Source organism: Scomber japonicus, chromosome 6, assembly GCF_027409825.1.
Source record: "Scomber japonicus isolate fScoJap1 chromosome 6, fScoJap1.pri, whole genome shotgun sequence".
Taxonomy (NCBI): domain Eukaryota; kingdom Metazoa; phylum Chordata; class Actinopteri; order Scombriformes; family Scombridae; genus Scomber; species Scomber japonicus.
Window position 1 is genome coordinate 39,819,199 of NC_070583.1, and position 26,675 is coordinate 39,845,873.

The 26,675-nt window shown below is 41.1% G+C and overlaps 4 protein-coding genes across 4 annotated transcripts; 3 read left to right on the forward strand and 1 right to left on the reverse strand.

Moving 5' to 3' along the window:
* Nucleotides 1-7,466: 7,466 nt before the first annotated feature.
* On the forward strand, nt 7,467-8,396 carry LOC128360292 (olfactory receptor 142-like). The gene has a single exon (XM_053320697.1). The coding sequence runs from the start codon at nt 7,467-7,469 to the stop codon at nt 8,394-8,396; it is 930 nt and encodes a 309-aa protein (XP_053176672.1).
* A 6,467-nt stretch (nt 8,397-14,863) lies between these two features.
* Nucleotides 14,864-15,793, forward strand: LOC128360293 (olfactory receptor 142-like). Its single transcript, XM_053320698.1, has one exon. The coding sequence runs from the start codon at nt 14,864-14,866 to the stop codon at nt 15,791-15,793; it is 930 nt and encodes a 309-aa protein (XP_053176673.1).
* A 4,563-nt stretch (nt 15,794-20,356) lies between these two features.
* LOC128360291 (olfactory receptor 142-like) lies at nt 20,357-21,289 on the forward strand. The gene has a single exon (XM_053320696.1). It carries the CDS (start codon nt 20,357-20,359, stop codon nt 21,287-21,289), a length of 933 nt encoding a protein of 310 aa, XP_053176671.1.
* A 1,155-nt stretch (nt 21,290-22,444) lies between these two features.
* Nucleotides 22,445-25,226, reverse strand: LOC128360082 (olfactory receptor 52Z1P-like). Its single transcript, XM_053320395.1, has 2 exons — nt 24,336-25,226; nt 22,445-22,510 (listed from the first exon to the last, which is right to left on the reverse strand). The coding sequence occupies exons 1-2, from the start codon at nt 25,224-25,226 to the stop codon at nt 22,445-22,447; spliced, it is 957 nt and encodes a 318-aa protein (XP_053176370.1).
* Nucleotides 25,227-26,675: the final 1,449 nt, after the last annotated feature.

A 26,675-nucleotide genomic window follows, 5' to 3' on the forward strand; every position in this document is an offset into this window, starting at 1 on the left:
CTTCCTGTTAAAAGATGTTCTCCCACTCTGAGTCTGGTTCTGAGGGTTCTTCCTGTTAAAGGGAGTTTTTTCTCTCCACTGTCACCAAGTGCTGCTCATGTGGGAATGTTGGGTCTCTTTAAATGAAACCTGAAGAGTTGGGTTTAGACCTGCTCTATGTGGAAAGAGCCTTCACATGACTCTGTTGTGATTTGGAGATTGATTGATTGATTGAGATTTGGTCCACCAACTTTATAAAGAACATTTTCCACTTTTATTCTCCTGAAGTCAGTTCCAGTGTTTTTATTCTTATTGGACTCATTCAGCAACATTATGTTTTTAATTTCTTTTAAATATTTTATTACCTCTTTGTTTTACTGCCATTTAAACCGTTTATATTCTGACTTGTAATTCACCTTCAGTTTGATTAATAAATGTTTTATATAACATGAAGAACACAACACAGGCCAAACTGTTGCATTAACATTTAAAAATGTGTTTCAGCTGCACAAAAATGTTAAAATGATGCATGTTCCATTTTTATATCATATTTTATTTAACGTACATTCAGGCCTTTAGAATGAGTTTGTATTTAAGTAAAGCTTAAATGAGTTTGCTCACATCTAAACGAGTAACAGCGTGTTTTAATGATGACCTCACTGCAGCATCCAGTTCACACAGAGTTCATTGTTATGAAACCAGCAGCTGAAAGGAAACACCAGGAAGGAAAAAAGAGCTTTTTCACAGGAAAACAAAAGTCAGCATCACATGACACATAATGAGCTGTTAGAGGAGCTGAATGCATTCACACATTAAATACTCTGCTCACTGTGTCTCACACTGAAGGAAGGACGCTTGTTATATCACAGAGCTGCAGTTTAACTTTAACTTCATCTTAGTTATATTTACAGTATGCACAGATATTATTTAAAAAGCACAACACGTTTCAATCAAAGCAGCACATCTCTGGAATTACAGTAACTCACATTTAAGCAAACAACATTTTTTTACATGTGATTCGTATGTTAGACACGTTCAGTCCGTACATTAAAGGGTTGAGCAGCGGCTGACATGTGAGCCAGTACAGCGACAAAAAGACTCTCAACATGTTGGGAACTCCACTCATATTAAACCTACTCTGTAGTATTTCAAAGAAAGCTCCAAAAGAGAAGTTGAGCAGAGAAACCAGGTGAGGTGTGCAGGTGCTGACGGCTTTCTGTCGGCTCTGTTTACAACCAGAGAAACAAACTCTGAGGATCCTCACGTAGGAGAAAAGGATCAGAGTCACAGGACATGAAATTGCGAGACTTGTGCCAATAAGTCCATAAATGTTATTGACTGTTATGTTTGAACAGGACTGTCTCACAATATAATAGTTATCACAGTAAACTTTGTCAATGATGTTTCCACAGAGCTGTAAAGGGGCACTCAGAGCTGCTGGAACTAAACATAGAACAGAAGAAAAATACCATGATACAGTAATAAGTACTGTAATCTTATGAGGAGTCATCCGGGTGTTATACTGCAGAGGACAACAGATAGCAAGATATCTGTCATAAGACATGATGGCTAAGCTGAAAAATTCTTCAGTGGCATAAGAGTACACACAGAAGATCTGCAGGAAGCAAAAAGCTTTAGAAACAGTGTGAATGTCAGAGAGGATCTGAAGCAGAAGGAATGGAAACAACCCTGTACTACCATACAGTTCATTTACAAACAGGCTGCACAGGAAAAGGTACATAGGTTCATGTAAGCTTCTGTTCATACAGATAACCACAATGAGAAACACATTGGAAATAACTATCAACATGTATAAAGATAAAATGATGAGGAAATACAGATATTTAAAAGGTCCAGAGTCAAAGTAAGCAGTCAGTATGAAATATGAAACCTGAGTGGAGTTCATCATTAACACATTCAGGGAAACGATACCAAACAGAAAACCTAGAAAACAACTATGACAGACCCAAACTTGGCTTTCCCTTCATGAAAATAAATATAATTATGTATGAAAGAACAAAACATTCATGACATAATTTGAATCCTACCATCAACCTGCTGCACTCAGACTGTGTGTTCAGACTGAGCTGAAACTCTGCGTCTGCTGCTTTTAACCTTTAAGCTCACAGCAGCAGACTGACCTCATCATCAGTGATTTATGATTGATGTGAGGAAAAAGCCATCCTCCTCCTGCTCTGAAAAAAACACATTTTCCTTCTTTACTTATAAAGGATATGTCACATTTTCATCTCTGCCAGGTATAACTGACTGGATTCATCTTACTGATAGATGTAACTGAGTACCATCTGCAACAATATGACCTTAAAGAAGCCAAAAGTATTCACTCATGCATCCAAATAATTGGAATCAGCTGTTCCAATCACTTCCATGGCCACAGGTGTATAAATCAAGCAGCGAGGCATGCAGACTGTTTCTACAAACATTAGTGAAAGAATCAGTGAATCCTACTAGTTTAAGGGTTCTGCTGGTAGTTTAAGGGTTCCACTGGTAGTGTAAGGGTTCTGCTGGTAGTTGGAGGGTTTTTCTAGTAGTGTGAAATACTGTTGAAAACATCTTTTCATTCATGATATTCAATTATTTAATCAGGCAAATGAAAAGTCAGTGGAACATTCAGAAACTAAGTTATTAAACATTAAAGCTGAGTGAAAGTCTTTAAATAGTTTGTTACTTTGGCTCCATCTGGTGGTGAAATGAATAATGACAGGATGTTAGACAGCAGTGCAGACCTGTGTGATGTGCAGCTGCTTGTAAGCTGAAAGTCTAATATAATGGAATTAGTAACAGAAAATATCCAACACAGAATTACTGTCATGTTCTCTACATGCAGCTGAACATAAAAAGCAGATCTGCTGCTCAGGAAATGCTGAACATGATTTTCTTTACATTGAACTTTTTCGTGTAAAATACAAATTAAATGTTTAAACACTGAAAGAGATTAAATAAGAATATGATGGAAGATGTTAAGTTAAAAGTTAAAACATCAGTAAATGTCTCTGCCAACATAAATCAGAATGCAGCCTCCAGAAGGAACATGTGCTTTCTCTCCTACTAGTAACCGAAAATGTATCTGCATGGCACCAACATACAGCAGGGGGCGCTGAGTGTGAACATGAAGGCCTGAAGGACAAAATCATGTTTATTGAGTTGAGAAGGATGGACACTCACAAGTATGGACAGACAGGTGGACACTCACAAGTATGGACAGACAGGTGGACACCCTCAAGTATGGACAGTGTGGCAGTTTCCCCTGCCACTGGTAATACACCACACCATCATTCATTACACAGACCACATGTTAGCCAGGCAGCATGCTATGGTTAGTTTAGTTTGTGAACACACTGAGCTACATTTAACATCCAAATAAGTTTCCTGTGCTATTTATTCCCATAATGTTTTCCAGAATCACCCACAAACACATTTATTATTTTAGGTATCTCTTTATTATTTGAGGACTGGAAATCATGAGTTTGCATCTAATTATGTTGTTTTTTCTTACCACAGTACTTCCTGGTGCTGGGCAGTGACAAAGGACCCGAGCTTTGTTTCAGGCTGTCTTTCATAGTGCCTGAGTAACCTGTAGGGAGCATGCTCAGTCCATCTTCCTGAACCATACCAACTGTGGGGTTGACATGGGTTTGTAAATCCATTTCTGGATTGAGTTCTTGTGTGATTGCGTTGATGACTGCCTTTATGTGTGGTAAATAAGTGTAAATAGATTTGGTAATGATTTCGGATATGGAAAATGACCTGTGGGGTTAAGTGATTATTTTATTGATTCCAATTAAAGGTGGTATAGTCCAGTGTGGGGGGCTAAGTCTTTAAATGGAGGGGTTCTACACTGCTTAGACAGTCAGAGAAGAGCTGTGGTGCTGTGTAGACCCAATGGTGGTTTTTGGTTAGTACTTTGTAAATATACTTTTTTGCAGCATTGTTTGCTCACATTTCCATGGACTGTATTTAAAGGGCAGCTTATTCAGTTTATGGGTGCTCAGAGGGACTGGAAAGAAGCGATCTTAGGGAAGCTCTGAGGCCTATGGACAGCCATTCACGTTGGCAGTCAGCCGCCTTCACCAGCAGCCAGCTCAGTCTCCCTAATGGGACTCCCCACAACTCTTCACACCATGCCTCAGCAGCACCGCCACAGCCACTAGTACCGGCTCCACGGAAGGACCCCAAGTTGCTTCCATTCCAGTTTGGTGAGGACATTGAAAATGACCTCCTTCGCTTTGAGCGGATTGCCAGAACTTGGCCGTGGCCAGAGACTGAGTGGGCCTACAGACTTGTGCCTTTACTGACGGGAAAGGCATTAGAGGCCTATTCCAACATGGGTGAAGAGCGGTCTGAGTCCTACCCAGACCTTAAACAAGCCCTGCTGGCCAAGTTTGACATTTCTTCTGAGACTTACCGCCAGCACTTCAGAGATCCAGCTGTACTCCAGGGAGAGACGCTGACCGAAACCTACCACTGCTTGAAATGCCTGTATCCACGTTGGATCAAGCCAGACCAGTGCAGCATGGAGGACATCGGGGAAGCCATCATGTTGGAGCAGCTGCTGAGAGTGTTTCCATCCGACATCCACACGTGGGTCAGGGATCGAGAGCCCACCACCGGTTTAGAGGCAGCAAAGCTTGCAACCCAGTACGTGAATGCCTGGAGGCTGGTACTGACCAGGTCCCAACAGCGCCAGCCGAACAGAGGACAAGGGGACAGCCGGGAAGGAGGTCAGAAATTGAATAACTATGGGACTCAAGGGAAGGTGTGGGTCGGCAGAGGTGGACAGCAGGCTAGTGCCAGGCAGGGGACTGGGGGGTGAGTAGATATGGGCCACAGGCTAGTACTAGTCGTGGGGAAATAATTTGTTACTACTGCCAGCAGCCTGACCACAAGGCCTCGGACTGCCCTCTCAAAAAACCTAAACTGTCTGGTTACTGCTATGTTCCCCACAGAGAAGTGTGTGTATAGAGCCAGGTACCATGCGCTCAGAGGATGCCTCTTTTCATCCAGTTACTGTTAATGGAGTACAGGTGTTGGCCTTGTTAGGCAATGGGAGTTCCATGTCACTGATTAATGCTATCTGAGGGACACCCTACCCCCACATCTGAGGTTACCATAGTGGTAGATGGGCAGGCATTTTTGCTACAAGTGGGGGTTACTGACCATCTAGCTGTTCATTGCATCCTGGGGAGGGATTTGCCAATCCTGCAAGACCTAATTGCAGGAAAACAACCGAAAGCGGAAATGTGTGCTATGGTAACAAGGTCCCAGGTTAACACTGGCTTGGAACCCCTCCCAGATGTTGATGGTGATCTCTGTGAGGGTGGCTCCAAAGGCCCAAGATAAGAGAAACCTATCCCGAGCCTGTGAGTGTCAATTGGGATATTCCCAATGACATAAACCAGTTGCAAATGTCTGATCCTACTCAGTCTTTCTTGTACAAGCAGGTTGTGGATGGGGAGGGGAAACCAGACTCTCAACCAAGGTTCATGGTTGAAAATGACATTCTGTATGCAATGGAGGATGCAGGTAAGCACTTAGTGGTACAAACCAGTTGTAGGCCTCTTGTATTACATCTGGCACACACCGTACCATGGGCAGGCCACCTAGGGCAGCAGAAAACCTACATGAGCTTGGGGTCACGGTTTTTCTGGCCAACAATGTTTACTGATGTCAAACATCTTTGCACCACATGCCCAGACTGTCAGGTCACCACACACATCAAAGCCAAGCAGGTTCCATTACACCCATTACCTATCATCAGTACCCCTTTCCGGTGCATTGCCATGGATGTGATTGTCCCACTGGAGAAGAGTAGCTCTGGTTACCAGTACATATTTGTGATCTGTTACTATGCCACACGATTTCCAGAAGCTTTTCCTCTCCGAAGCATAAAGACACCCAAGATCATTGGTGCACTTGTCCAGCTTTTCTCTCGTTTAGGGGTGCCAGATGAGATCATCACGGACCAAGCTAGCAACTTCACTTCTGGCACGATGAAACAGCTGCCGAAGGAACTGAGCATTAAAGGCAAACGGACGACTCCATACCATCCCCAGATTGATGGTTTGGTTGAGCGATTCAGCCAAACACTGAAGCAGATGGTTTGTAAGTTTGTCTCTGATGCCAGCCGTGACTGGGACAAATGGTTACTGTTTGTCTTGTTTGCCATCAGAGAGGTGCCTCAAGCATCAACTGGCTTCTCCCTGTCTGAGCTCTTTTATGGATAGCCAGTGCAGGGGCCACTGGATCTTCTCAGGAAGGAGTGGGAGGCCACCAAGAAACCAGCACCGGAAGGTATCCTGTCCTATGTACTCCAAATGCGGGAACACCTTGAGAGGTATCATAAGGATGTCCACCTGGAGAGGGCGCAGCAGGACCAGAAGTGCTGGTATGACAAAAGGACAATAAACCACTTCACCCTTTTCATCAAATGGACTTTGTGTTGTGACCTTTTAAGGCTAAACTCACCCTTTTCCAGTCAGCCTTCCAGCATACTACCCTCACTCTAGGTCAGAGTGTGACAGACAGGACAGGTGGACACTCTCAGGTATGGACAGATGGACAGACACTCTGACTAACTGAGGGACTCTGGTTCATGTTTAATGGTGGATATGAGTGAAGGTGTATGAGTCTGATTGTGTCTTTGTCTCTTCCTCCAGGATGGACCATGGTGGACCGCAGAGACTGAAACCTGGTCTGAGGAAGTGTGAGTGTGTTTTCAGTTTGATTCATGAGAACTTTGAGAAAAACTGGATGAAATATGTAAAAGAAGTGGAAAAAAATTATGTTAAAAATTATGGAAAATGTGTTTAGTCAGAAATGGGCGTGGCTTGAACTGACATTTATCTTGAACCAATGAATGCATGAAACAGAAATTTCCTTCTGTTGGTCACAGTTCAGGAGTTAAAGGAGAAATGTTTAATAAATGTCCACATGGTGGCGCTACCTGCTCCAAAATGTCCCTCATGTCTCTCCTGCAGATAAAGTTCATGAACGTCTGCACTAAACTTCGTGGCATGTTGTCAATAATGTTTGTAGATATTTCCCTGGAGCTCAGACGCTTTCTGCATGTTAAACAGTAGGTGTGCCGTAAAGTTTTCTCTGTCATAATGAAGTCTCACTGCTGCTGCGTGAGTCCATGAGAAGTTTAAAAGTGGCTGCAGCAGAGTCTGAGCTCAGTTAGGACTCAGTGTGACTGCAGCAGGTGAATGTTGGGAATAAGTCATGTCTAACCTCAGCGTTTCACTCTGAAAAGGAAATGTTACATGTGGAGAGTTTTTCAATCTGTTTCCATGATAATGAACCTGTTTAGTATTACTGCACTGGCTTATGTTCATATGTGTGCAATGTTTAAGTTGCACATTTTGCCAACCCAATTCAAACTATGTGAATTTCTCCATGTCAATAACAGAACAGTGACCTGGTTGTTGCTTTGAACAAAGCAGAACTGTTGTAAACTAAACAAGATCATGATGAACTCCACACAGCTTTCATATTTTACACTTGCTGCCTATTTTGACACTGGAGATTTTAAATATTTCTATTTCATGGTTATTTTCTTATTGTATATCTTCATAGTTAGTGCCAATGTGTTTCTCATTGTGGTTATCTGTATGAACAGAAGCTTACATGAACCTATGTACCTTTTCCTGTGCAGCCTGTTTGTAAATGAACTGTATGGTAGTACAGGGTTGTTTCCATTCCTTCTGCTTCAGATCCTCTCTGACATTCACACTGTTTCTAAAGCTTTTTGCTTCCTGCAGGTTTTTTGTGCACACTCTTATGGAGCTGTTGAATATTTGAACTTAGCCATCATGTCTTATGACAGATATCTTGCTATCTGTTATCCTCTGCAGTATAACACACGGATGACGTCTAAAAAGATTGGCACGCTTATTGCTTTAACATGGTTATTCCCTTGTTTTGCAATGGTTGTGTCGTTATGTTTGACTACTCCTCTGCAGCTCTGTGGGAACATAATTGATAAAGTTTTCTGTGCTACTCACTCTGTTGTAAAGCTTGCATGCTCTGACACCAGTGGAATTAATATATATGGACTTATTGCATCTTTTGGCACAATCTTTGTGGCATTAATTGTAATTCTTTACACTTACTTGCACATTCTTAGAGTTTGTTTCTCTGGTAGTAAACAGACCAGACAGAAAGCTGTCAGTACCTGCACACCTCACCTCGCCTCTCTGCTTAACTTCTCTGTTGGAGCGAGCTTTGAATTACTGCAGAGCAGGTTTGATATGAGCAGACTGCCAAATATGCTTAGAATATTTTTATCATTATATTTTCTTACATGCCCACCGCTGTTCAACCCTGTAATGTACGGCCTGAACATGTCCAAAATACGGGCTGTAAGTAAAAGTCTTCTATCAAATGTTGGCTATTAATATTCTAACTCTTCTTGGCTTTAATCAAACCTTTGTAGTATTCTAATGTAGAACTGTGTATTCTGCTTTAATGTTAAAGAGCAGCACATTAACTCATAATGTACTTTCAACCAGTTTGTTTTATCATGCTGTACTAATGATAGATACTCATCTTTACCTGCATATGACTCTTAACTGTATATTACTTCAACAAGGCCTTCTGATTTGTACTATTAGACTCATTATTTCTTCACATATAGCTGCACTGATATTTTGCACAATATACAGATCATATATATGGCCTGAGGTATTATAATGTGTATAGTGCACATTGTTTATTTCATTATAAGCAAGTTTCAGTCTGTAACATTTGATTTGTCTTCAATAAAGATCAACAGAGATGTTTTCTTCTCTCAGTTGGAATAAGTAAACAGTGTAAACACATCTTACAAAGTCAGATAAAAAGATGAACGTCCACAGCTCACACTGCACTACTCTGCTGGCTCACCTATTGTCCAATATGCTACATATAGATTAACTACATACTACATTTGGCATAAACTTGGGTGGAATTAAGTTTATATATCTATTATAAGAATATATTTATGTATATATAATTTATATGGGTGGATGTCACTGACGTGGTAGTTAATGCAACTCTGCCCCGTCTCATATAAATACGATTATGTAGTGAATACGACATCAGTACTGCTCAGAACATCCTCTGGTCAGAGTCACCTTTGACCCTCAGATGAGGAAATTGAACCAGGTCTGATAGAGACAAACAGGGTCTCTCTCTTGGACAAACAAAGATCCCTTAACATGGGACAGAATCGGTCCATATGGAAGGCTTTGAGCTAATTGCAGAGGGACCGTGTAAGAATGAGCCGGTTTGTCCCATCTTCCCATTCTTCCGGTCATAAGGTTTAACCCGAGGCATGAAACAATGACTTTTTTTTTCTACCCCAGACCCGGAGTGGGGGTCTTCTGACTAACTAACTAACGGTCGTAAATCAAAAGACACATTCCTGAGTTCAACCCCCTCTGTGTGTCCTGAAACCACACAGAGCATGAAAGTGAGAAAATGAGTGTTAAATACTTAAATAAGAACATCTTAGTGAAAAGTATGGTTTAAACAATACCAATTACTTATATCATTATCAATTACCTAAACCTCCACTGTAACAGCTATTACAGCGATCATAGATAAATGTGTATTTGGAGAACTGTGATTATACTTTCTTACTTACTTTAGTTTACTTACTTACTAAATTTTGGTATGAAAATGTTTGTTTAATGTGAGAAAGTGTTACACTGATGTTATGCTTACATTTTGGTGATAATCAATTATCTATCATGGAATAAGTAGAACAACAATGTGTTATGTCTAATCATATTAATCCTCTTCAGGTTTTAATGAATGGCAGCTTGATGAATCAAGCTGATGTCATATTAATAACAGAATAATACATCCTATGTTCTGTGTCAATAGATTATAGTATGCATTTTATAATCAGGATTAAATAATGAATGAATGATGATGATGAAAAGTTTCATGATAAAAAGCTGGAAATTAGATCCTCAGAGTGAGCTCTGATGAATCTGGTTGGCTGACACACAGCCCACCCCAGGGACAAAACCCAGCTGCACTCTTGTCTCTGTCTCTTCTTTCTCTCTTGTCCTCTTATCTCTTCTGTCTCTTCCCTCTTGGTCTTAGCATGACCTGGACCGGGCTTGCTGACCCGAACAGGGCTCTGCCCATCTTTTCCTTTTTTCACCTCACACATTCATAGTTTAATCTTTAGTTATTCTTTATCTAAGTTTTCCTAAGTTTTGTAATCTTGTAACTTTCACCAGCAACGTCTAGAGGAAAGGCCCTTTAAGTAAACACGTCATTAAGTTTTGCAGTCAGCCTGTTTTTGACATTTTTGATGATTTTGACGCTGAGATCTCTCCAGAAAGAGAGCTAGTTAAATTAGACCCTTCCTCCATCTTTCATCAACCTGAGAGAACTTTTTGAGCAGACAAACGTCTGTCAACCCTACGACTCATCATAACCGAGAGGAACAAGTCTGCCAGCGGACAACGACCGGAACCAAGGCAGTCTGACTGACGAAGGCCAGCCGACCCGGAATCCGAATCCGAACCTGCGACGCTCTCTGAGGTCTTCCACTTGGTGTGCGTACGCGTGGTTCTGCAGGACGGACAGCTGAGAGACCCTCCATGGATGAAAGTAGGATCCAAATATTGCATTAATCAAGGGTTGATGTCAGATTGAGTAATTCAAATTTCCTTTAAAAGTAAGACTCAGTAAAACTTATCGGCTAAGTTTCTTAGTTTCCACATAATTACATATCTTTCATTTAAATTCATCATTCACCATCATCTTTCATTCATGTTGCTATATCGAGTAATCTCTTGAATTCATATTGCATTGTATCATCACATTTATTTATACATCATCTATTAGTAGTGTGTAGTTAATAAAACCCATAAAACTCAATCAATTGTGTATGTCTATTCTTTGAAGTGATACAGGGGATCTATTGAACCGTAGAGCCACGAACTTTAGATATTTGACTGATTCAGAAATGTATTGATTCATTAATTATTATGATTTATTGATTTATTAATTGGCTAATCAAACAACTAGTTAAGTAAAAATCTTTTCCTTCATACGAAGGTGGTGCCCCTTATTACGAGAGCTATTTTCAATATCTTTAAGATATACCATTCTACGTTACAATTACATTCAACTAAACCCCAAGGACACATACATGCACTTTTCTGTTGGGGGGAATATATATATATATATATTTATTTCTACAGTACTGTGCAAAACTCTCATGCCACCATTACAATTGTTATTTTAGTAATGCTATAATGACCGTATATGATTATTTCTTAGTCTCTTTATTAGAAAACAACCAGCAAATACAGGAAATGTGAATGAATTATTAAAAAACAGAAACATCAGAACAAACAGCTTCTAAAGGCTTCTAATATTTAGTGTGACCTCCCCTTACACTGGAGCAATAGCAGGAACCTGGCCCTCTTAAACCTAAATGTATGGGAACCTTATTAATATCATTGCTAACATCTGTATTTGCTATTTCATGTCAATGACTGCTGTGAAAAAGGTCAGTTACACCAGGTTTGTGCAAACCGTGCTTGAGCATTACATGTTAATAATAATAACAATACATTTTATTTATAACGCACTTTTACAAGTGCTCAAAGATGCTTACGAGTAAAAACATAAAATGAAAAGAACAAACAATGTAGAAGGTTAAAAAGACATAAAATGGAAAGAGGATAAAAAACAGTTTACAGGTTAAAAGCCAGTTTGAAAAGGTGTGTTTTTAAGAGTGATTTGAAGGTATGGGGGTCTGTACAGTCTCTGAGTTTGGGAAGTGAATTCCAGAGGGTGGGGGCAACAGTGGAGGAGGCTCTGTCCCCCCAAGTTTGTGTTGTTTAACTCACTACTAATATGCATAAGAACAACTTCCAATCACATCATTCTATTCAAAATGCCAAAGGTCACAGAATTCGACAGACATTAAGTCTTAATTCAGCATCAGCAAGGCCGCTCTCAAACGTATTCAACCTGTTTTAAAGACATTTGGAGAATCAGGAGAGCTCAAGGACAAAAAAAGGACTTGAAGGCATGAAAACTTTCAAAAAACTTTCAAAATCTGAAGAGAAGTTTCTCAGAGTTTCTTCTTAAATAGACCAGAAGAAGTCCATCAAGGACCTGGCTCAGCGTCTGGTAGCTTCATCGGGATTCCAAGTTGACATTTCTACAGTCCGAAGAAACTTGATCAAATGGTCTTTGTGGAAAAGTAGCAGCCAAGAAACTGCTTTTTCAGAAAGGGAACAGGCTGGAAAGACCAAGCTATTGTAATGAAGATCAGTGGAACAGAGTATTATGGAGTAACAAATCCAAACTCTAAATGTTGGAGAGAGAAGGGTCTGTCCTGGTTTGGTGGTACTGTCCGAACCGATGGGATCATGAATGGTGAAAAGCACAGACATGCCATTCCTTCTGGAAAGCAGCTGGTTGGGAATGGTTTTATTTTTCAGTGTGATAATGATCCCAAGCAGACAGCTGATGAAGTCCGTCATGGACTGGCCTCCACAGAGTCCAGACCTGAATATTATAGAGGCAGTGTGGAGTCAGCTGGACAGAGAAATAAAAGAATACATATCACATAAAATCCCCCTCTCACCCTCCCATGGGGGCAGTGGTGTGTCTTCCTCCAGCTCAGGTCCTCTACCAGAGGCCTGGTAGTCTCAGGGTTCTGCTGGTAGTGTGAGGGTTCGGGTGGTAGTCTCAGGGTTCTGCTGGTAGTGTGAGGGTTCTGCTGGTAGCGTGAGGGTTCTGCTGCTAGTGTGAGGGTTCTGCTGCTAGTGTGAGGGTTCGGCTGGTAGTGTGAGGGTTCTGCTGGTAGTGTGAGGGTTCTGCTGGTAGCGTGAGGGTTCTGCTGGTAGCGTGAGGGTTCTGCTGCTAGTGTGAGGGTTCGGCTGGTAGTGTGAGGGTTCTGCTGGTAGTCTCAGGGTTCTGCTGGTAGTCTCAGGGTTCTGCTGGTAGTGTGAGGGTTCTGCTGGTAGTGTGAGGGTTCGGGTGGTAGTCTCAGGGTTCTGCTGGTAGTGTGAGGGTTCTGTTGGTAGTGTGAGGGTTCTGCTGGTAGTGTGAGGGTTCTGCTGGTAGTGTGAGGGTTCTGCTGGTAGTGTGAGGGTTCTGCTGGTAGTTTGAGGGTTCTGCTGGTCCAGCGTTCAAGCTGCATCCAGGTTAGTCTTGATTATCAATCTCAGGTCAGTGGTTCTTGTGTTATTGTTATATTTGTAAACAGCAGTTACATGATTGAAACATTTCAGCAGCAAATTAAACCAAACATACTGTGGGCTGGTATTAGTATAGTGTAATAGTTATAGTAGTTTATATGCTTCTCTTTCCTGAGTCTCCTGATGGTTGGTCAGAACTGCTTTGAAGCTGACTGAAAGTCCTTCTCCATGTTCTCCCTGAACTCCTCCCTCTCCCACTGCTTCAGGATTCCCCTGAGCCAGCCAGGCCCTAACGCTCATACTCACAAATTAAAGCAAACTTCATGGAAACTACAAAGAATATAGCTCAGTCTGACAAGGCAGTCTTAAAATCTTTAACTAATACTCAAAACTAATAGACAGGCCCGCCGCTCCCCATACGCAGAGTATGCAGAACGCGTAGGGCCTCAAGTCCTTAAACACCTTGTAACCATGGAAACTGGTCCTTAACTTTACAGTTTAGCTTAACTACAGCACATGTGCGTCTTCACCTTCTCCTGTTTCCTTCTCACTCTCTGCCACAGCAGCGAAAACACAGAATGTCAAAATAAAAGCGTTATTTTCAAAATAACAGCCCTCTTGAGCAACACAGACACACAAAGACACCTGAAACATGTACAAAATGACAATAATAGTATAAACATTGATAAATTATAACTATCAGCTACATATTATATTGTAATGCTGCTGTTAAGAAAGTTTTTGACATTTTGTTTTATATATTTTGCTTAATATATACATTTTCATAATCATATGTATATTTCATGTCAATTTTAAAATAAATTGGGGGGGGGGGGCTCCCTGACCATTTATGCTTAGGGCCCCCAAAAGCTTAGCAGCGGCCCTGCTAATAGAACTAATATGTCACCAAACTGCGTTTGTCAGTAGTCCAGATATGAATATCAAAGACCCCAGCTCCAGGACTCACACTGAATCAGACATTAATTCATTAAGTTGAATGTTTCTTTATTGTAAAACCGGTCTGTTAGCACAGTGTCGCTAAAGTAGCTAACGTTAACTTCAATCAGCTCCGGTGGCTCATATCTGACCTCACTACGTCCATATTTATATACATCGTATGGTTGTCAAGACATTTCCTTCTGAAGCAAACATGTCAACCTGCTGATTAGGAATCAGGGAACCATGAATGTCTGAAGTAGATTAGTAAAGGTTTGACCTGCTGTCATGAACGTCTGCACTAAACTTCATGGCATGTTGTCAGTACTGTTTGTAGATATTTCCCTGGAGCTCAGACGCTTTCTGCATGTTAAACAGTAGGTGTGCCGTAAAGTTTTCTCTGTCATAATGAAGTCTCACTGCTGCTGCGTGAGTCCATGAGAAGTTTAAAAGTGGCTGCAGCAGAGTCTGAGCTCAGTTAGGACTCAGTGTGACTGCAGCAGGTGAATGTTGGGAATAAGTCATGTCTAACCTCAGCGTTTCACTCTGAAAAGGAAACGTTACATGTGGAGGGTTTTCAATCTGTTTCCATGATAATGAACCTGTTTAGTATTACTGCACTGGCTTATGTTCACATGTGTGCAATGTTTAAGTTGCACATTTTGCCAACCCAGTTCAAACTATGTGAATTTCTACATGTCAGTAACAGAACAGTGACCTGGTTGTTGCTTTGAACAAAGCAGAACTGTTGTAAACTAAACAGGATCATGATGAACTCCACACAGCTTTCATATTTTACACTTGCTGCCTATTTTAACACTGGAGATTTTAAATATTTCTATTTCATGGTTATTTTCTTATTGTATATCTTCATTGTTAGTGCCAATGTGTTTCTCATTGTGGTTATCTGTATGAACAGAAGCTTACATGAACCTATGTACCTTTTCCTATGCAGCCTGTTTGTAAGTGAACTGTATGGTAGTACAGGGTTGTTTCCATTCCTTCTGCTTCAGATCCTCTCCGACATTCACACTGTTTCTAAAGCTTTTTGCTTCCTGCAGATTTATTGTGCACACACTTATGGAGGTGTTGAATATTTGAATTTAGCCGTCATGTCTTATGACAGATATCTTGCTATCTGTTATCCTCTGCAGTATAACACACGGATGACGTCTAAAAAGATTGGCACGCTTATTGCTGTAACATGGTTATACCCTTGTTTTGCACTGGTGGTGTCGTTATGTTTGACTACTCCTCTGCAGCTCTGTGGGAACATAATTGATAAAGTTTTCTGTGCTACTCACTCTGTTGTAAAGCTTGCATGCTCTGACACCAGTGGAATTAATATATATGGACTTATTGCATCTTTTGGCACAATCTCTGTGGCATTAATTGTAATTCTGTACACTTACTTGCACATTCTTAGAGTTTGTTTCTCTGGTAGTAAACAGACCAGACAGAAAGCTGTCAGTACCTGCACACCTCACCTCGCCTCTCTGCTTAACTTCTCTGTTGGAGCGAGCTTTGAATTACTGCAGAGCAGGTTTGATATGAGCAGACTGCCAAATATGCTTAGAATATTTTTATCATTATATTTTCTTACATGCCCACCGCTGTTCAACCCTGTAATGTACGGCCTGAACATGTCCAAAATACGGGCTGTAAGTAAAAGTCTTCTATCAAATGTTGGCTATTAATATTCTAACTCTTCTTGGCTTTAATCAAACCTTTGTAGTATTCTAATGTAGAACTGTGTATTCTGCTTTAATGTTAAAGAGCAGCACATTAACTCATAATCTACTTTCAACCAGTTTGTTTTATCATGCTGTACTAATGATAGATACTCATCTTTACCTGCATATGACTCTTAACTGTATACTACTTCAACAAGGCCTTCTGATTTGTACTATTAGACTCATTATTTCTTCACATATAGCTGCACTGATATTTTGCACAATATACAGATCATATATATGGCCTGAGGTATTATAATGTGTATAGTGCACATTGTTTATTTCATTATAAGCAAGTTTCAATCTGTAACATTTGATTTGTCTTCAATAAAGATCAACAGAGATGTTTTCTTCTCTCAGTTGGAATAAGTAAACAGTGTAAACACATTTTACAAAGTCAGATAAAAAGATGAACGTCCACAGCTCACACTGCACTACTCTGCTGGCTCACCTATTGTCCAATATGCTACATATAGATTAACTACTTACTACATTTGGTATAAACTTGGGTGGAATTAAGTTTATATATCTATTATAAGAATATATTTATGTATATATAATTTATATGGGTGGATGTCACTGACGTGGTAGTTAATGCAAGTCTGCCCCGTCTCATATAAATACGATTACATTCAACTAAACCCCAACAATACATACAGACACTTTTCTGTTGGGATAGATAAAGATAAATATATATATTATATATATATTATTTTTATTTTATTTTTTCATTTCTAACACACACAGACACAGACAGTACTGTGCATAAGTGTCATGCCACCATTGCAATTGTTGTTTTAGTAATGCTATAATGACCGTATATTATTATTTCTCAGTCTCTTTATTACAAAACAACCAGCAAATACAGGAAATGTGAATGACGTATTAAAACAGGAACATCAGAACAAACAGCATCTACCTCCCCTTATGCTGGAGCAATAGCAGGAACCTGGCCCTCTTAAACCTAAATGTATGGGAACCTAATTAATATCATTACTAACATCTGTATTTGCTATTTCATGTCAATGACTGCTGTGAAAAAGGTCAGTTACACCAGGTCTGTGCAAACCGTGCTTGACCATTACACGTTGTTTAACTCACTACTAATATGCATGAGACTAACTTCACATCACATCATTTTATTCAAAATGCCAAAGGTCACAGAATTCGACAGACATTAAGTCTTAATTCAGCATCAGCAAGGCCGCTCTCAAACGTATTCAACCTGTTTTAAAGACATTTGGAGAATCAGGAGAGCTCAAGGACAAAAAAAGGACTTGAAGGCAAGAAAACTTTTAAAAAACTTCTGAAGAGAAGTTTCTCAGAGTTTCTTCTTAAATAGACCAGAAGAAGTCCATCAAGGACCTGGCTCAGCGTCTGGTAGCTTCATCGGGATTCCAAGTTGACATTTCTACAGTCCGAAGAAACTTGATCAAATGGTCTTTGTGGAAAAGTAGCAGCCAAGAAACTGCTTTTTCAGAAAGGGAACAGGCTGGAAAGACCAAGCTATTGTAATGAAGATCAGTGGAACAGAGTATTATGGAGTAACAAATCCAAACTCTAAATGTTGGAGAGAGAAGGATCTGTCCTGGGTTGGTGGTACTGTCCGAACCGATGGGATCATGAATGGTGAAAAGCACAGACATGCCATTCCTTCTGGAAAGCAGCTGATTGGGAATGGTTTTATTTTTCAGTGTGATAATGATCCCAAGCAGACAGCTGATGAAGTCCGTCATGGACTGGCCTCCACAGAGTCCAGACCTGAATATTATAGAGGCAGTGTGGAGTCAGCTGGACAGAGAAATAAAAGAATACATATCACATAAAATCCCCCTCTCACCCTCCCATGGGGGCAGTGGTGTGTCTTCCTCCAGCTCAGGTCCTCTACCAGAGGCCTGGTAGTCTCAGGGTTCTGCTGGTAGTGTGAGGGTTCGGGTGGTAGTCTCAGGGTTCTGCTGGTAGTGTGAGGGTTCTGTTGGTAGTGTGAGGGTTCTGCTGGTAGTGTGAGGGTTCTGCTGGTAGTGTGAGGGTTCTACTGGTAGTGTGAGGGTTCTGTTGGTAGTGTGAGGGTTCTGCTGGTAGTGTTAGGGTTCTACTGGTAGTTGGAGGGTTTTTCTAGTAGTGTGAGGGTGGTTCTGGTAGTGTGAGGGTACTGTTGCTTGTGTGAGGGTTCTACTGGTAGTGTAAGGGTTCTGCTGGTAGTGTGAGGGTTCTACTGGTAGTGTGAGGGTTCTGCTGGTAGTGTGAGGGTTCTGCTGCTAGTGTGAGGGTTCTGCTGCTAGTGTGAGGGTTCTGCTGGTAGTGTGAGGGTTCTGCTGGTAGTTTCAGGGTTCTGATCATAGTGAGAGGGTTCTGCAGTATCTTAGCTGTTCCTAGGACTGCACTCTTCTGGACAGAGACCTCAGATGTTGGACCTGGAATCAGCTGGAGTCTCTCTCCCAGTTAGTGTCCCACAGCTCCCAGTGCTCCCATCACCACTGGCTCCATTGTTCCTTTACTCCTCACATCTTCTCCAGCTTCTCGTGTTCCTTCTTCCTGATGTTGTTCTCTCTGGATCTCTGCGTCTATCACCGCTGCCTCCTTCTGTTGTTTGTCCGTTAACACGACGTCATCATACAGATGTCATCATCATGATGTCATCATTGCGATGTGTTGAGGCTCTGCTAAGCCTTGATCCTTCTCCTTGGGGGATCGTGGTCTTTGTAGTTAATGGTGTTCATCTTGTAGCATCTCTAGGATCACTGTAGCAGCTGATTGGTCAGTTATGGTCCTAGTAGCGATATCAATCAATCTTTATTTATAAAGCACCAAATCCCAGAGTCATGTGAAGGCTCTTTCCACATAGAGCAGGTCTAAACCGAACTCTTCAGGTTTCATTTAAAGAGACCCAACATTCCCACATGAGCAGCACTTGGTGACAGTGGAGAGAAAAAACTCCCTTTAACAGGAAGAACCCTCAGAACCAGACTCAGAGTGGGAGAACATCTTTTAACAGGAAGAACCCTCAGAACCAGACTCAGAGTGGGAGAACATCTTTTAACAGGAAGAACCCTCAGAACCAGACTCAGAGTGGGAGAACATCTTTTAACAGGAAGAACCCTCAGAACCAGACTCAGAGTGGGAGAACATCTTTTAACAGGAAGAACCCTCAGAACCAGACTCAGAGTGGGAGAACATCTGCCTGGACCGGTTGCAGTAGAGAGGAAGGAGAGGAGAGAGAGAGAGAGGAAGGAGAGGAGAGAGAGAGAGAGGAAGGAGAGGAGAGAGAGGAAGGAGAGGAGAGGAGGAGAGAGAAGCACATTGAAATAGTACACAGCGGACCTTCAGAGGAGACTTGAACGCTCAGCTACAGGAGAGCCAGGCATCCAGGTTAGTCTTGATTATCAATCTCAGGTCAGTGGTTCTTGTGTTATTGTTATATTTGTAAAGAGAAGTTACGTGATTGAAACATTAGTATAGTGTAATAGTTATAGTAGTTTATATGCTTCTCTTTCCTGAGTCTCCTGATGGTTGGTCAGAACTTCTTTGAGGCTGACTGAGTCCTTCTCCATGTTCTCCCTGAACTCCTCCCACTCCCACTGCTTCAGGATTCCCCTGAGCCAGCCAGGCCCTAACGCTCATACTCACAAATTAAAGCAAACTTCATGGAAACTACAAAGAATATAGATCAGTCTGACAAGGCAGTCTTAAAATCTATCACTAATACTCAAAAATAATAGAACTAATATGTCACCAAACTGCGTTTGTCAGTAAGTCCAGATATGAATATCAAAGACCCCAGCTCCAGGACTCACACTGAATCAGACATTAATTCATTAAGTTGAATGTTTCTTTATTGTAAAACCGGTTTGTTAGCACAGTGTAGCTAAAGTAGCTAACGTTAACTCCAATCAGCTCCGGTGGCTCATATCAGACCTCGCTACGTCCATCTTTATATACATTGTATGGTTGTCGAGACATTTCCTTCTGAACCAAACATGTCAACCTGCGGATTAGGAATCAGGGAACCATGAATGTCTGAAGTAGATTAGTAAAGGTTTGACCTGCTGTCATGAACGTCTGCACTAAACTTCGTGGCATGTTGTCAATAATGTTTGTAGATATTTCCCTGGAGCTCAGACACGTTCTGCATGTTAAACAGTAGGTGTGCCACAAAGTTTTCTCTGTCATAATGAAGTCTCACTGCTGCTGCGTGAGTCCATGAGAAGTTTAAAAGTGGCTGCAGCAGAGTCTGAGCTCAGTTAGGACTCAGTGTGACTGCAGCAGGTGAATGTTGGGAATAAGTCATGTCTAACCTCAGCGTTTCACTCTGAAAAGGAAACGTTACATGTGGAGGGTTTTCAATCTGTTTCCATGATAATGAACCTGTTTAGTATTACTGCACTGGCTTATGTTCATATGTGTGCAATGTTTAAGTTGCACATTTTGCCAACCCAGTTCAAACTATGTGAATTTCTCCATGTCAGTAACAGAACAGTGACCTGGTTGTTGCTTTGAACAAAGCAGAACTGTTGTAAACTAAACAGGATGATGATGAACTCCACACAGCTTTCATATTTTACACTTGCTGCCTATTTTAACACTGGAGATTTGAAATATTTCTATTTCATGGTTATTTTCTTATTGTATATCTTCATTGTTAGTGCCAATGTGTTTCTCATTGTGGTTATCTGTATGAACAGAAGCTTACATGAACCTATGTACCTTTTCCTGTGCAGTCTGTTTGTAAATGAACTGTATGGTAGTACAGGGTTGTTTCCATTCCTTCTGCTTCAGATCCTCTCTGACATTCACACTGTTTCTAAAGCTTTTTGCTTCCTGCAGATTTATTGCGTGCACCTCTATGGAGCTGTTGAATATTTGAATTTAGCCGTCATGTCTTATGACAGATATCTTGCTATCTGTTATCCTCTGCAGTATAACACACAGATGACGTCTAAAAAGATTGGCACGCTTATTGCTGTAACGTGGTTATACCCTTGTTTTGCAATGGTCATTATGTTATACTTGACTGCTTCTTTGCAGCTCTGTGGGAACATAATTGATAAAGTTTTCTGTGTTACTCACTCTGTTGTAAAGCTGGGGTGTTCAGACACACTTTTGGTTAATGTATATGGACTCTTTCTATCTTTTGGCACAATCTTCGTGGCATTAAACGTAATTCTTTACACTTACTTGCACATTCTTAGAGTTTGTTTCTCTGGTAGTAAACAGACCAGACAGAAAGCTGTCAGTACCTGCACACCTCACCTCGCCTCTCTGCTTAACTTCTCTGTTGGAGCGAGCTTTGAATTACTGCAGAGCAGGTTTGATATGAGCAGACTACCAAATATGCTTAGAATATTTTTATCATTATATTTTCTTACATGCCCACCGCTGTTCAACCCTGTAATGTACGGCCTGAACATGTCCAAAATACGGGCTGTAAGTAAAAGTCTTCTATCAAATGTTGGCTATTAATATTCTAACTCTTCTTGGCTTTAATCAAACCTTTGTAGTATTCTAATGTAGAACTGTGTATTCTGCTTTAATGTTAAAGAGCAGCACATTAACTCATAATGTACTTTCAACCAGTTTGTTTTATCATGCTGTACTAATGATAGATACTCATCTTTACCTGCATATGACTCTTAATCAGTTACCACTGTATACTACTTCAACGAGGCCTTCTCATTTGTACTATTAGACTCATTATTTCTTCACATATAGCTGCACTGATATTTTGCACAATATACAGATCATATATATGGCCTGAGGTATTATAATGTGTATAGGGCACATTGTTTATTTCATTATAAGCAAGTTTCAATCTGTAACATTTGATTTGTCTTCAATAAAGATCAACAGAGATGTTTTCTTCTCTCAGTTGGAATAAGTAAACAGTGTAAACACATTTTACAAAGTCAGATAAAAAGATGAACGTCCACAGCTCACACTGCACTACTCTGCTGGCTCACCTATTGTCCAATATGCTACTTATAGATTAACTACATACTACATTTGGTATAAACTTGGGTGGAATTAAGTTTATATATCTATTATAAGAATATATTCATGTATATATAATTTATATGGGTGGATGTCACTGACGTGGTAGTTAATGCAGCTCTGCCCCGTCTCATATAAATACGATTACATTCAACTAAACCCCAACAGTAAATTATATCCATCCATCCACATATATATATATATATATATATATATATATATATAGATGGATGGATGGAACTGTAGAGAGCAGGGAAGTAATCAGTTCATACTGTCACATCAGCGTAGATTATGTGGAGTTTTTGTTATGACCATGACATGATGCCATGGACAGTTATTACAGGTTGTTCTTTTAAGGAATGGTAAATAAGTCATGCTAACCACTGTAGACACTCTCAGCATCTATAGAAAGTTGATGTTACATGTCAGCCAGTGGTTCAATAATAACTGAACAGAAACAGGGCGAGAAGGCAGCATTGATCGGTTCCATGATAAAATACAATAAGGTGAAATATATTTGGATTAGTCACGATTGAGGCGTTTGGGTAATTGCATTTTCTAAGTATGTTTAATTTCTTTAGTGTAAAGATCATATATGGCCATTCCACTTGATCAAACACTAGTTGCTCATCTAATGAAATAACAGGAGCCTCTTCTGTGCTGTCTGTAACTTGTAGCTCGTAGTATTTCTGTCTGACTTGTGCCAGAAGTTCTGAAACATATTTGGACAGAGAGTTATACTCTTACTGTAAAGCAGTAATCTTATTGAGTCATTCTGGTTAATGTTCTGTTCAGTAAGAAGCTTCCAGATTAAATAACTGATGTATTTCTTTTCTGCTGTCTCTTATGATATTTCATGGCCTCAGTGATTCCCATAGAGTGGATTCATCACTAGATCTATTTAACCTGAAAGATCGGAGCAAAAATCCTCATCCTGTAACAACGCGTTATACATGGGGCCTGGCCGGGCACAGCGCGAAAAGGGGACATGGGACCCCCCTCCCACAGACCCACCACCAGTGTGATTGGGAGGCACGGCCTCCCCGATCTGAACCCGAGTGGTGTTCGGTTATTGGACTTCTGTGCTCGTCACAGGTTGTCCATAACGAACACCATGTTCAAGCATAAGGGGGTCCATATGTGCACTTGGCACCAGGACACCCTAGGCCGCAGTTCGATGGTTGACTTTGTAGTTGTGTCGTCAGACTTGCGGCTGCATGTCTTGGACACTTGAGAAGCTCAGTTATCCGGGAGGAGCTCGGAGTAGACCCGCTGCTCATCCGCGTCGAGAGGAGCCAGATGAGGTGGCTCGGGCATCTAGTAAGGATGCCTCCCGGACGCCTCCCTGGTGAGGTGTTCACGGCCCATCCCACCGGTAGGAGACCCAGGACACGCTGGAGATACTATGTTTCTCAGCTGGCCTGGGAAAGCCTCGGGATCCCCCGGGAAGAGCTGGACAAAGTGGCTGGGGAGAGGGAAGTCTGGGCTTCCTGCTTAGGCTGCTGCCCCTGCGACCCGACCAGGATAAGGACAAGGAGTTGTAATGTGGACAAATAAGAATAATCTTTAATTTCCACTAAATGATAGGACTGGGAAGATTACTGAGTGTTCAGTGTTGATAAATGAGCTCAGTTGGGGGCGCTGCGTGTCTCTGACAGAAACTAAACAGTAACTCTTCATCTATGATTGTGAGTCTTACAGATTTGACAAAGTGTTGAAAAGGTTCTGAAAGAAGAAGAAGGGATCATCAATATTGGGTCTGTGCACATGCACTAGTGTTGATGTGGATTCATGTGATTGACGTGTTTAATGTTCCACTAATGATTCAACATGTGCCCCTCTGGTCAGAGACAGTTAGGAGGAATAAATAATGTGGATTAATGATATGTTTCCTTATCAGGGCTGCAACACTTCATGTTCTTGTGCTTAAATTCGACTGGTCAGTCTGAGATAAAGGACAGAGTACGTTTGCTTAATGTGTGTTTCCTGGAGAAAACAGGTGAATAGCTGTGAATAATCTGTGTATGTGGATCAGTTCAAATATATATAATCTACTGCTTAGTGGGACCTACTGCCTGCAATAATCTGAACAGACAGATGTGCTGAAAAAGAAGAACCGACCATGGAGGACAGAACAAACCCAAGAGCAGTGCTTCCATATCCCAAACGTGAAGTTACAGGTAGACCCAGGGGCAGATAACTACCCACCTTTTCCTAAACCAGAGACCCTCCGCTTCACAGAGGAATGATGTCATTAAGAGAAAAAACGAGCAGTCACACAGTTCTTGGGTTGAGCACTGTTTGGCCTCTCAGTTGCTCAACAGAGAACAGTTCTCATCATACTTAAGTATGTATTATACCTGACAAAAGGTTTGTTCCCAATTACAACACAATAGACAGCTATAATATAAGGTCCTGATTTAATATTAGGTCTGATTACATTAAAGAAAACAGCAAATAAGTTCAATGAGTATTAATACTATGACCCAACATTTGATATCAAACTTTTACATGTCACACGGATTTTGGACAGTTTCAGGCCGTACATTAAAGGGTTGAGAATGGGCGGGCATGTCAGGAAGTATAACGATAAAAAGATGCGTAATGCGTTGGGAACTCCACTCATATTAAACCTGCTCTGTAATATTTCAAAACAAGCTCCAAACGTGAAGTTGAGCAGAGAAACGAGGTGAGGCGTGCAGGTGCTGACGGCTTTCTGTCGGCTCTGTTTACAACCAGCAGAACAAACTTTAAGAATCATCATGTACGTGTAAAGAATTAAAATGAGAGGACCAAAGACTGAGACAGCCGTAACAATTAATCCATAAATGTTGTTGACTGTGGTGTCGTAGCAAGACAGCTTCACCACAGAGTGATTGTCACAGTAAACTTTGTTGATGATGTTTCCACAAAGCTGCAAAGGAACAATTAAAGGCAGTGTAAAAAAATTCACAAGAATTGGAGGAAACCATATCACAGCAATGAAAACAGCAACTCTCTTAGATGTCATCCGTGTGTTATACTGCAGAGGAAAGCAGATAGCAAGATATCTGTCATAAGACATGATGGCTAAATTAAGATATTCAACACTTCCATAAGAATACACAAAGAAGATCTGCAGGAAGCAAAAAGCTTTAGAAACAGTGTGAATGTCAGAGAGGATCTGAAGCAGGAGGAATGGAAACAACCCTGTACTACCATACAGTCCATTTACAAACAGGCTGCACAGGAAAAGGTACATAGGTTCATGTAAGCTTCTGTTCATACAGATAACCACAATGAGAAACACATTAGCACTAACTATGAACATATAAAGACACATAACAGTCACAAAGTAAAAGTATGTAAAGAGACCAGTGTCAAAGTAGGCAGCAAGTGTGAAATAAGAAACCTGAGTGGAGTTTATCATCATCTGCTGTTGGGTTCACAGTAACTCTGCTGTGCTCACTAAGTCTCTATTAAATTACATTCTGTTATAGTTTCTGCTTGTTTGGTAAAATATGCAGCTGAATCATAGAGCACACATAAACAGCACTGATACTAAACAGAGTCATTATCATAGACACAACAGATGAAGCTTTTCTCTTTTAAACTCAGTGAATCACTATCACTGCTGCTGCTGCTGAGTCCCTTCTGACTGAGCCGAAACTCTGCTGCAACTTCTTTTAAAGTTTCCCAGAGAGGAAACACACACACACTCATGTTTAATTCATGGCCCTAAAATAGTTTCTTTCTAGAGTTTCTACATGAAGAAACAGGATGTTTTCTAGATCATGTGACTATCACATATGTTCCTGTTCTGACCACCATGAGCCTCAGCTGCTATGAACAAGTCTGTCAGAATCACAGTGGAATGAAGTTTAAACCTTTAGTCATTGAACCAAACACGAAGCCACAGATGATCATTTAACTCTTAAATCTTATTGAGTCATTCTGATTAATGCTCTGTTCTGTAAGAAGCTGCCAGATTAAATAACTGATGTATTTCTTTTCTGCTGTCTCTTATGATATTTCATGGCCTGTAAGAACAGCTTCAGTGGCTCAAATAGAGCGGATTCAGAGCGGTTCGATTCCCGGCTCCTCCAGTCCACATGTCGATGTGTCCTTGGGCCGTTGCTATGCCAACAGTGTATGAATGATTAGTTTCCCTCTGAGCAGGTTCTTGTGTGGTAGCTCCTGTTATCAGTGCCTGAATGTGTGAATGGATCAATGTGACATGTAATATAATATAAGTACAGTCCATTTCATTCACGTCTTCCCTCCACAGTTACGCCCACAGCAGGTTATGGTACTGTTACATTCCTCCACCTAATAGTTTTACCCTCGCCACCACCTTACTTCCAGCCAGCCCAACCTTCCCCGTACCGACTGCACTTAGGCAACTAATTCTAGCTGGTAATTATGTCGATCTTGCACTTCTTCTCCACCCCTCCATGAGTACTTCACACCTCCTCAGAGAGCTGCAAACTTCACTCGGCCCCGTAGAACTTAAGCAACCTTTTCCTTCCCTCCCTGAATTTGCTTTTTTCTTTTCTTTATTTTGGGATGTGACCTGTTCAGCCTTCCCAGACTGAAGGTCAGAGTTGGACGACTATTTGTCTCCAATCCTTGATCTTTCCTTGCCGTTCGGAGGTAGCGGTTTTTACACATACCATGTTCTTTTCGCGTCTCAAGTTGCAGGCAGACTGAACCAATTGAACCAGAGGACATATTGGAGCACTTTAGACCATGAAATGTGCTGCCGCGTGTTTGTGGCCCACTCCTCCCTTAATTAACCTTAACCCTAACCCCCCCCCCCCCCATCCCACCCAGCCACAGCATGCACACTCGCCACTCCTTTGCCTCGCCCTCCGGTTGT

What these genes read in the sequence shown, in the direction of transcription:
- LOC128360292 (XM_053320697.1), top strand. Translation starts at nt 7,467, where the DNA reads ATGATGAACTCCACACAGCTTTCATATTTTACACTTGCTGCCTATTTT.
- LOC128360293 (XM_053320698.1), top strand. Translation starts at nt 14,864, where the DNA reads ATGATGAACTCCACACAGCTTTCATATTTTACACTTGCTGCCTATTTT.
- LOC128360291 (XM_053320696.1), top strand. Translation starts at nt 20,357, where the DNA reads ATGATGATGAACTCCACACAGCTTTCATATTTTACACTTGCTGCCTAT.
- LOC128360082 (XM_053320395.1), bottom strand. Translation starts at nt 25,226, where the DNA reads ATGATAAACTCCACTCAGGTTTCTTATTTCACACTTGCTGCCTACTTT. An exon ending in TGAAACTGTCCAAAATCCGT is followed by an intron (nt 22,511 to 24,335) that starts GTGACATGTAAA and finishes GGCACAAGTCAG; the next exon opens with ACAGAAATACTACGAGCTAC.